The sequence below is a fragment of the Nerophis ophidion genome, linkage group LG03, assembly GCF_033978795.1.
Source record: "Nerophis ophidion isolate RoL-2023_Sa linkage group LG03, RoL_Noph_v1.0, whole genome shotgun sequence".
Taxonomy (NCBI): Eukaryota; Metazoa; Chordata; class Actinopteri; order Syngnathiformes; family Syngnathidae; genus Nerophis; species Nerophis ophidion.
In genome coordinates this window covers 45119607-45130877 of record NC_084613.1, presented here as the reverse complement: position 1 = coordinate 45130877, position 11271 = coordinate 45119607, and the positions used below count along the sequence as shown (strand labels likewise).

Sequence of the window (11271 nt, the reverse complement as noted above, 5' to 3'; positions counted from 1 at the left end):
AAGTAAATGAATAAATAGACAAATGACTAAGTAAATAAATATTACATAAATTAACAATGAATAAAGTTATTATAAATAGTTAACATTGACATTAACATTAACATTAAATTAGTTGTGTCCTTTGATGACAAACAAACAGGCACAAGCCATTGAACCTTGCGCAATCCGAGGGTCGGATCAGCAAGTAAAGCCTCATCTCAGTTTTATTTCTGCCCAGTGTTTGATCAGGAAATGTGCACACACAGCAATTTTAATTCAACAAAATGGTTAAAAAAAAATATTAGGATCGTAAAAGAAAATACATTTAACACAGTTCAATTGACAAATTATATTTTTTCATGTTATCATCACTAGTTTTAGCCTGCATCTGACCGCAATTGTTAGGTACTGGACACGACTAGTGGGATTTATGGATCTCTGAAGGGAGCCGGATCTTTAGGAGTTGTCCCAGTAAAAACCGGCTTAGCTTGGTTGGTAGAGTGGCCGTGCCAGCAACTTGAGGGTTGCAGGTTCAATTCCTGCTTCCACCATCCTAGTCACTGCCGTTGTGTCCTTGGGCAAGACACTTTACCCACCTGCTCCCAGTACCACGCACACTGGTTTAAATGTAACTTAGATATTGGGTTTCACTATGTAAAGCGCTTTGAGTCACTCGAGAAAAGCGCTTTTTAAATATAATTCACTTCACTTCACTAAAAGAGTCGTTAAAAGACTGGCTCATTGTTGAATTTCTCTTTTTCCGAAGTTACTTGTTTTCAAGAAGGAGATCATCGCTAATGTAAATTATAAGATACAATTTGGATCTGAATAATTCTAATTTCTACCAATTTCTACACTATTTGTAGGAAATATTGTAAAATGTTCATCATAATTCAATCCGGGTTGTAGTCTCATTGTTAACAATCTATAATCATACCAATACTTTGACAGTGAGATCACTATTTTTGAAATGTATCTAATCTAGGAACATCTGTGGTACAATAGAAACTCCACAGGCTACAGATATGATTAATGCAAACCAACTTTACTGTAAAATGTTCCATATATGAGCATTTTAACAATACAGGGGAAAAATCCAAGCTGATTATACTCTGTGGATAAAATATATAGATGACTAAATTAAAAAAACACATGCATATTAACAAATGCAAAATTGCACTACCCCACCCTACTTAACAAAACATCCATCCATCCATCCATTTTCTATCGCTTATCCCTTTCTTGGTCGCAGAGGGTGCTGGAGCCTATCTCAGTTACAATCGGACGGAAGGCAGGGTACACCTTGGATAAGTCGCCACCTCATCGCAGGGCCAATACAGATAGACAGACAACATTCACACTAACAATGACCCAAAAAAGTGCATCCACATGTTGCTACGTTTCTGTTGACGCTGGCTCATTTTGTGGAGTTTTTCAGACAGTGTGACTCCAGTCCAGTCAGGTGGCCCACACATTTGCATTTACATACAGCTTGCAAATGAACAGCTCACAACTGCGGTTCTTGTCGTTCACTTCAAAAGAGCCATTCAAAAGACTTGAGTTGTTCGCCAACGTCTGCATCTCGAGTGGACACATTCCAAGCCAAATCAAGCAAGAGGCTGATTACAGGTCATTTATTTTGTATTACTATTTTTCCTGATGGAAATATACTTTGTAAATCCAAACAAATAAGTATAGAAGCGGCATGTACTGTGTTCAAAGCAGAATTTATTTCAAAATGTATAATAATTTTTCTTTGTTTGTAAATGATCAATATTACCCACTTAAACTCTAAAAACCAAAAATGTATGCATATGTTTTGACATCTAAGTTTTGGGTAGATGCAGAATCAAATATTAATGATCATCAGGACTGTGCTGCATTGTATGAACACACACACACACACACACACACGCACACACACACACACACACACACACACACACACACACACCTTATCACAAGTATAAACAAGAGTTGCACCGATCAATAAACAGCACTTGCATAAAAGTACAATGGAGAACATTCAGTCGCACCCAGAACAAGAAGAAGAAACTCCAGTGGATCAAAAGATTGTCAAGGATTTCAACAGAAATCGGCGTTCACATGCTCAGAAATTTCAACAAAGTATAAGTAACACTGACATTTAAACATGCTGCACTCTCTGGACACAACCTGTGAGTACATTTTGTCTGACTGTGGCTTTGTTTGCCAACTCAGTGGGAGCTGCATGTGGGATTCCACGCCACCGCTTAACTGTCCTGCTTCTGGGCATGCTCACTGCTATTCTGCTAATAGCGGCGGTTGTCATCGCCATTTACTGTGAGTAAATCCATGGATAAGTGTGACAGAGCACATATATACAGTACATACATTGCATGTGTATGCTGTGCTGCTTGGTCGTAAACCTTATTCTTCATTGATTAAACTGGAAAAGCAATACAAATGCTTGGCATTTCTGATGTATCACGCAGGGGGGAAAACTTAACAGAGGCACCAATTCTAATTGGTGATCAACCAATTGACAAATATCGTAAATTCTACCAATTAAAGATAGTATTATATAATCATAAATAATGTGTAGTTTTGATTCTAAGGGGCCATTTGGCTAGAGCAAATTTCTGACATAAACCCACCGGCCACAGTGTTAGGTACACACACAATCAGATCCAATTTAAAATATGCATTAAATATTACTGTATGTCTTTACAAAGATAATAATGCTCAGTTCTGATTGTTTTTGCTTTGTTGGTCTATTGCAAACTACTGCAAGTTTGGAAATTAATAGAATCGTGGTCTCTTAATTTGGCGACCAATTGTCGACACTTAAGATGCGAGTGATTTTTACATACAGTAGATGTAAACAACCTTTATAGGATTTATCAAAATCCGGCAGCATCAAAACACTTTGTTAAAGCATTAAAAACCACGGTGATCGGGATGTGTCACAACAAATACAAATGCCACAACACAACAACATAAAGGCACAACACAACAACTTTAAGCTACAACACAACAACATCAAGCCACAACACAACAACTTAGAACCACAACACAACATAAAGCTACAACTTGGGATGTAACAATAAATGGTGATAAAAATCTGGACAGTTAGCATCACCTAAAATTATGATAAAACCGTAAATGAGTACCAAACTTTGATAAACTCACAGATTGTTGACACTGCTTTTTGACTGGACAAGCAAGTTTGCGCTAGCTTGCAATTCAATAAAGGTTAACATGGATACAAGAGTGTGGAAGGTCTCCGACCCAGATCCTCGGTTGCGTTGCAGGAAACACCACACCCTGGCGCAGTGGTTACAATCTTTTAATTCAAGTTCACAATATACAAAATGATCAGAGTCCTTTTTAGCTTTTCAGCTCATGCATGTGGTTCTCATCAGCGTGTTCCTTCGTCTGGCCCTCACTCTTGTTTGCCAGCCCCGTCTCATGGTTTCCAACGCTGCTGATAAAGAGAACAGGTGATAAGATAACTCGTTTCCAGCTGAGGTGTCTACTCCCCTGTCTGCTGCTTCATGGCCGGCCTCTGCACACGCCCCGCCCGCAGGGAACGCGTGGACCACGCCCCTCTCCACAAAGAGATATTAACGTCTCTCCCCATTACGAACAACAAATAGTTTAGAATGTATAAGTCCTTTTTGAGCAAAGTCATCATGACCATGATAATAATGGTTACCGTGATATTTTTTGTCACAATAACTGTAGTTTGAATTATTCTTTTCGTCATATTCCTATAGCCCTACCACAACAACTTTCAGTCACAACACAGTTACAAAAGCCACTAAAAATGCAAATGCCACCACACAACAACTTTCAGCCACAACACAACAACATAAAGCCACAACATAACAAAATTAGGCCACAACACAACAAGATAAAGCCACAACACAATAACATTAAGCGACAACAAAAGCGGACCAAGTTTTGCTGACGGACCAAGTGACTGAGACGGAAAGTTGAAATTTAAATAAAGAAGGAGCAAAAGTAAGTGAAAGTAAGCTGTTGTGGTTGAGTGTTGTCACTTTCTGGTCCACTTGGTCCACTGTCCCTTTCATTGTCGCTTCATGTTGTTCTTTTGTGGCTTTATGTTGTTGTTTTGTGGCGTACTGTTATGTTGTGGCGTTTGCATTCATTGTGACCTTCAGAGGTTCCCTGCACTTTTTCAGAAATGTGGCTAACTTATTGAAATATAACGTATAATGTATTGCTAAAACATGTGCTACCTCAAACTTGTAGACCAACATCAACAAGAATTTAAACCTAAGCAAATGTACCAATAATGGGATGTGTTTGTGGCCCTCAGGTGCCAATGCCAACGACGATCACCTTCAGACTCCTCATTCAGCTGTCTCTGCCCTTATCATCGAGCGTAATTATCTCCGCAACCATACTGACATCCTGAAAGCAGAGCGGGAGGCTGAGTCAGCAATAGTCAAGCACCAGACCAGCCTCATTCAAATGAAGCTCCAACTGAAGCAGCAAAGGAGACTTAGTGACATCCTTCAGAACAAGATTGAAGTGCTTCAAAGTGAAAAAGCAATTCTGCAGTCTAAAAAAAATGCTCTTGGTAAGTCCGTGACCATTCTAAAGGAATTCTCGAACAGTCGACCTTTAGGATCTTTGTTGTTTCTTGCTGTAACAGAGCAAAGCTGTGGCAGATGCCCTGCAGGATGGACCCTCCTTAAATCTACCTGCTATTATTTCTCTCTCCCTGACCACGACTCCAAGAAAAACTGGCCAGACAGCAGAGCAAACTGTCTTGGTCGGGGTGCAGACCTGCTGGTGATCGATAACTTGCAGGAACAGGTCAGAAGACAAATAAGTCCTTTTAAAATGATCTGCGTAAAAGTGCACCACAACATACTGTGAGGTACTTTAAACATTTACCTTAATTCAAGGGTGTCGAGCTTGTTTTCAGTGAGGGCCACATCACAGTTATGGCTGCCCTCAGAGTAAATAATTCATGAATATAAATGTATCGGGATTTACCTTGTCATATTATTATACAATTCAAATATGCATTTAATTATTATATATTTTTTACATACACTGTACACACTTTTTTTTAGATTTTGCAGTAAAAAACTGGCAGCTCCGTCACCACACTTTTACCATAATGTTTTCTTACTGCATATTACTCTTAGTGGAAAAACGATACTATAGTTTTTTTACAGTAAAATTCTGGCAGCTGAGCTGCCCTTTTTTTTACCATAAAATATATTGTCATTTTTGTACAATTTGATTGATCACTTGGTTTGAAATCATAAGTCAAGCAGATATTTGATCTTATAATTTTTACTTGAGCTGACAAAAAGTTTGTATGTAATGGTATTTGTTGCATTATTAGATAATATTACAGTAAGTTTAAAAGATATGCAATAAATAGATAGATAGTATTTTATTGATTCCTTTAGCAGAGTTCAATCAAGAAAATTTGAACTGCATGCAATATATGTTTTTTTTCTCTCAGACTGTCAAGGACGAATACATTTTGTAAGAAAAGATAAAAAATACTGTATTGATGCATGTAATTTCAAGACTGTTATGGGGCACATTGAAAGATATGGCAGGCCAAAACTGGGACCCCGCCCCTCAGTTTGAAATCTGTCTTAATTAGTTCCATTCCATTAAGGGTTCTCAATTATCCTTCTGTCATGTTTCCCCCAAGGTAGAGAAATGTTTAGAAGTATGACGGTTGACACTTTTTGATGATGTTCTGTTTGAATTAATTCACACTGCAGTCGCATCACATTGCATACATATCCGATTTATATCCACCTATGACAGAGGCCCAATTGGATATGAAAACTTTGGAATTGCAATGTTCACAATGACATTACAAAAATCGATACAGTTCACATGTGGCCAAAAAAATTGGAATTGACCTCCAGTGTAAACGATGCCTTATGCTACCATTACATACCATGTACGTTCAAACGTACAACAAGATATAGTAGATGGCTGATGTAGTGCGACAAAAATAGTTAAAAGTGCTAAAACAGATATTACAGACGCTTCTATTACTATCCATCCATCCATTTCCTAGCGCTTATTCCCTCCGGGGTGGCGAGGAGCGCTGGAGCCTATCTCAACTACAAATGGGCTGCAGACGGTGTACACTCTGGACAAGTCACCACCTCATCACAGGGCCAACACAGATTGACAGAAAACATTCACACTCACATTCACACACTAGGACCAATTTAGTGTTGCCAATCAACCTATCCCCAGGTGCATGTCTTTGGAGGTGGGAGGAAGCCGGAGTACCCAGAGGGAACCCACGCAGTCACAGGGAGAACATGCAAACTCCACACAGAAAGATCCCGAGCTCAGGAGTGAACCCAGGACCTTCGTATTGTGAGGAAGACGCACTAACCCCTGTATCACCGTGCTGCCCTCTATTACTATTATTCTATTATATATCCAAGTAGGAAAAATCCTACTTCTGGGGGCATTCCAGTTGAAATTTCTGACTTCCCAGTACAAATGGAGTGTATACCAATAGGGCATGTTAACTTTTAGCATGCTAATATTGATAGCTAGTTTTACAGTCATACATCTCAAAGTGCAATATTTTGTAACTTGAGCCATACAAATGTTAGCATGCTAATGCTAATTCTGTCGTTATTCACCTCAAATACTGTACATATATTTTGCTATTTGACACATGATAACGCTTAACTTGTGTTAGTGTGACTTATCAGTGGTACTTTAATTTATCGGTAACTGCTATTTTAGTAAATTTCACAAATATGCACATATTCCGCATATTTTTTTACTACTTGGCACTATCTGGCGAGCATTCTAACATTTGGTGTTTCAGTTTAGTGTCCGCTTTTCAGCATTGACACACAATTTCTCCTGAAAATCCTATTTTCTAGTTTTTAGCACATTTCAACTCAATTCCAATGTTTGTGTCTCATAGGTACTTGTTAGCGAAAATGCTCCGAAAACCAGCTTCAGTTCAGTTTTATGGTGGCAGAACGGATATTGGATGGGCCTGCGAGTGATGGGGTCCCAGAGAACATGGATGTGGATTAACAATACGACTGAGATTGAAACAGGGTATGCAAATAGCTACAGTAAATGCTCACTTTTCTTCAACACAACAGTTTAGTTGTCACAATCCATCTTGCATTATGTACTTCAGGTACTGGAGAAATGATCAGCCAAGCAGCAGTGAACCTCAGACTGGGAACTGTGCAGCTTTTCTTTATTATACCGATACCAGCAAAGTATGGTATAATGGAAAGTGCCAGGAGCACCAGTTCAACTGGATATGCGAGATGCTGGCAAAGCCTTTTGAGTAGTTGAAACTCAACTTTAAAACATTACGCCCAGGAAAAATGTTAAAATAAACATATCTGCATTATTGTCATTCTTTTTTTTTTCCATCAAGGAATTAACTGCAGTCTTTCTTTTATTGAAAGGGTTATCGAATAATCAAATCACAGTATACAAATTAATTAATCAAGATTAAATAGCATTTGCAACTTTGTCCGAAATACGTTCAAATTTGTTTTAAAATCCATCCATCCATCCATTTCTACCGCTTGTCCCTTTTTGGGTGGAGCATAATAAATTAAATTAGTTATTTTACACATCCCTAATTGTTACATGTAAAAGGGGACAAATGGTAGAAATGGATGGATGGATGGATGGATTACATTCTTTTTTTTTTGTTTTTCCCAAGGAGAATATGTGAACATGACCAAATGCATGAGGTGGACAAACAATCAATACTAGCTGAGCGATAGAAAAGGGGTAGAATTACATAAATCCTGCTTCCTTCTACACCTTTTCGGACATGCTGACTTGTGCAAGTAATGCACATTTTGGGGGACATGAGATAAAGCCAGAAAAAAGTGGCACCCATCGTGAAAATTACTCATAAGATTATTATTACTATTAGAAGTATGATAACAACCAACCAATACAAACTCAAATTGACAAAAAAATAAATGTGTACAGGTCACACTTTGTTTTAGTCACGGCGCTTGCGCAAACCCTCAAGCCTTCTGCTGGAGGCTGAGCTGACACCTCCGTTGTAAGCGTACCAGGACACACCCCTGCCTGCTCTGGCCTATAGAGCTATAGAGTGTTTTCTATTCGGGCTCCAGTACTCTGGAATGCCCTCCCGGTAACAGCTAGAGATGCTACCTCAGTAGAAGCATTCAAGTCCCATTTTAAAATTCATCTGTATACTCTAGCCTTTAAATAAACCCCCTTTTTAGACCAGTTTATCTGCCGTTTCTTTTCTTTTCACCTCTGCCCCCCTCTCCCTTTTGGGGCGATGGGGGGGCACAGGTCCGGTGGCCATGGATGAAGTGCTGGCTGTCCAGACCGCTCGCCTGTGCATCGGTTGGGGACATCTCTGCTCTGCTGACTTGTCTTCGCTTGGGATAGTCTCTTGCTGGCCCCACAGGACTCTCACTATTATGTTAGATCCACTGTGGACTGGACTTTCACAATATTATGTTAGACCCACTCGACGTCCATTGCTTTCAGGGGTTGCCCACATATGCGGTCCTCTCCAAGGTTTCTCATAGTCATTCACAACGACGTCCCACTGGGGTGAGTTTTTCCTTGCCCGTATGTGGGCTCTGTATTGCGGATGTCATTGTAGCTTGTGCAGCCCTTTCAGACACTTGTGATTTAGGGCTATATAAATAAACATTGATTGATTGATTGATTTAAATAACTTTAATACATTTTATTGTTTTCCCATTTTTAGCCGAAAATATATCCAATATAGAAATCTTGACAGGTTTGCCGTCTCTCCCATCACTAAACATGACAAGCATCAGTAACAGCTGGGCAAAGATTCAGACTCTAAGTGCGGTCTTCAACTGAACAGTCAGAGTCCAGGTCTTTCTGCATATTTTAAACATTTATTCCACAAAGGTCACAGGGAAATGTTTCAGCACTGGTCTCTCTCTCACAGAAGACCTGCAAAAAGTCAGCCTCAATCAATAATTATTTGTTCTTCTTATAGTTAATGACCAAAAAAAAAAAGTCTATGTGGTCCAAAAAAACACATTCATGGTCAAGCAAGGGATGAATGTAGGGGAAAAAGCAACAATACTACATGAAGAGATGTGCCAAAGCAAGCCATCCAGATACTGTACGTCAGAGGGGAGCCATCGATTGATAAGAGGAACTTGTGTATCCAATTAAAACTTAAAGGCATACTGAAATGAGATTTTCTTATTCATACGGGGATAGCAGGTCCATTCTATGTGTCATACTTGATCATTTTGCGATATTGCCATATTTTTACTGAAAGGATTTAGTAGAGAACATTTATGATAAAGTTCGCAACTTTCGGTCCCAAGAGAAATGCCCTGCCTCTCCCGGAAGTCACAGACGATGACGTCACACGTGTGGGGGCTCCTCACATATTCACATTGTTTTTAATGGGAGCCTCCAACAAAAGGTGCTATTCGGACCGAGAAAACGACAATTTCTCCATTAATTTGAGCGAGGATGAAAGATTTGTGTTTGAGGATATTGATAGCGACGGACTAGAAAAAAAAATGATTATAAAAAATAAGTAAAAAAAAAAAAACGCGATTGCAATGGGACGGATTCCGATGTTTTTAGAGACATTTACTAGGATAATTCTGGGAAATCCCTTATATTTCTATTGTGTTGCTCGTGTTTTAGTGAGTTAAATAGTACCTGATTGTCGGAGGTGTACGTCCACGGGTGTCTTGACGCCAGTGTCTCAGGGGAGTCGACGGCAGCTTTATGGAAGGCACAAGCTCAGCTTTTCTCCGGTAAGAAGCAACTTTTTACTACAATTTTCTCACCGAAACCTGCTGGTTGACATTCCGTCGTGATTCATGTTTGCTTGACCGCGCTCTGATCCATAGTAAAGTTTCACCTCCAGGAATTTTAAACAAGGAATCACCATGTGTTTGTGTGGCTAAAGGCTAAAGCTTCCCAACTCCATCTTTCTACTGTGACTTCTCCAATATTAATTGAACAAATTGCAAAAGATTCAGCAACACAGATGTCCAAAATACTGTGTAATTATGCCGTTAAAGCAGACGACTTTTAGCTGTGTGTGTGTGCAGCGCTCATATTTCCTTAAAACCCGTGACGTCTTGCGTACACGTCATCATTACACGTTTTCAAGACGAAACTCCCGGGAAATTTAAAACTGTAATTTCGTAAACTAAAAAGGCCGTATTGGCATGTGTTGTTGCAATGTTAATATTTCATCATTGATATATAAACTATCAGACTGCGTGGTGGGTAGTAGTGGGTTTCAGTAGGCCTTTAAAGATGTGTAATTATTATATTAATTTTAGTTTTGAGTTTACGAAAACAAAATTCATCCATCCATTCATTTTCTACCGCTTGTCCCTATTGGGGCCGCGGGGGGTGCTGGAGCCTATCTCAGCTGCATATGGGCGGAAGGCGGCATACACCCTGGACAAGTTGCTACCTCATCGCAGGGCCACACAGATAGACGGAAAACATTCACACTCATACACTAGGGCCAATTTAGTGTTGCCACACCGTCCCCATTCTTACAGTCCTGTACAGTGTTTAGATATGGCCATAACAGTTTCATTACTTTTACGGCAAGAAAGATCTTGTTAGAATTCCGGGTGACAGGTCAGCAAGTCCAGAAAGACAGTCTGTTGCCAGCTTAATACAGTTGGAGTTTAAAACTTTATATTGTATCTAAATGTACAGGGTTCCCAGAAAAAATGACATAATTTCACAGGCCAATCATTTTGAAAATTTTAGCTAAAATAACCTCAAATTTTTACAGAATGTGTAAACAGATCGATATTTGGACTATGTCCTCCCTCTTCCGCGTTCGTAAATGTTACTGGGGACATGCTACAAAGTCTTTGGCAAGAGCTTAACTACCCACTTGACGTGTGCCATGTCACAGGCAGTGCACCTGTTAAACACTTTAAGAAATCAATCAATCAATCAATCAATGTTTACTTATATAGCCCTAAATCACTAGTGTCTCAAAGGGCTGCACAAAGCACAACACAAACCACTACGACATCCTCGGTAGGCCCACATAAGAGCAAGGAAAACTCACACCCAGTGGGACGTCGGTGACAATGATGACTATGAGAACCGTGGAGAGGACGAAATTAATGGATGTCGAGCGGGTCTAACATGATACTGTGAAAGTTCAATCCATAATGGATCCAACACAGCCGCGAGAGTCCAGTCCAAAGCGGATCCAACACAGAGAGAGTCCCGTTCACAGTGGAGCCAGCAGGAAACCATCCCAAG

At 39.7% G+C, this 11271-nt stretch overlaps 1 protein-coding gene across 2 annotated transcripts; it reads left to right on the top strand.

The window, feature by feature from the left end:
• The first annotated feature begins 1949 nt into the window (after nt 1-1949).
• On the top strand, nt 1950-7374 carry LOC133548766 (perlucin-like protein). Of its 2 annotated transcripts, XM_061893720.1 has the most exons (6): nt 1950-2106; nt 2200-2301; nt 4304-4567; nt 4643-4806; nt 6926-7065; nt 7151-7374. In XM_061893720.1, exons 1-6 carry the CDS (start codon nt 1995-1997, stop codon nt 7308-7310), a joined length of 942 nt encoding a protein of 313 aa, XP_061749704.1. In that variant the 5' UTR covers nt 1950-1994; the 3' UTR covers nt 7311-7374. The 2 variants fall into 2 exon arrangements, with proteins under 2 accessions (XP_061749704.1, XP_061749705.1); XM_061893721.1 differs by lacking the exon at nt 2200-2301 and having other exon boundaries at nt 2012-2156.
• Nucleotides 7375-11271: the final 3897 nt, after the last annotated feature.

Excerpts from the sequence above, each read along its gene's own strand:
- LOC133548766 (XM_061893720.1), top strand. The coding sequence starts at position 1,995 with ATGGAGAACATTCAGTCGCACCCAGAACAAGAAGAAGAAACTCCAGTG. Across the intron at positions 2,107-2,199 it reads TGCTCAGAAATTTCAACAAA|TGGGAGCTGCATGTGGGATT; the intron begins GTATAAGTAACA and ends TTGCCAACTCAG. Across the intron at positions 4,568-4,642 it reads GTCTAAAAAAAATGCTCTTG|AGCAAAGCTGTGGCAGATGC; the intron begins GTAAGTCCGTGA and ends TTGCTGTAACAG.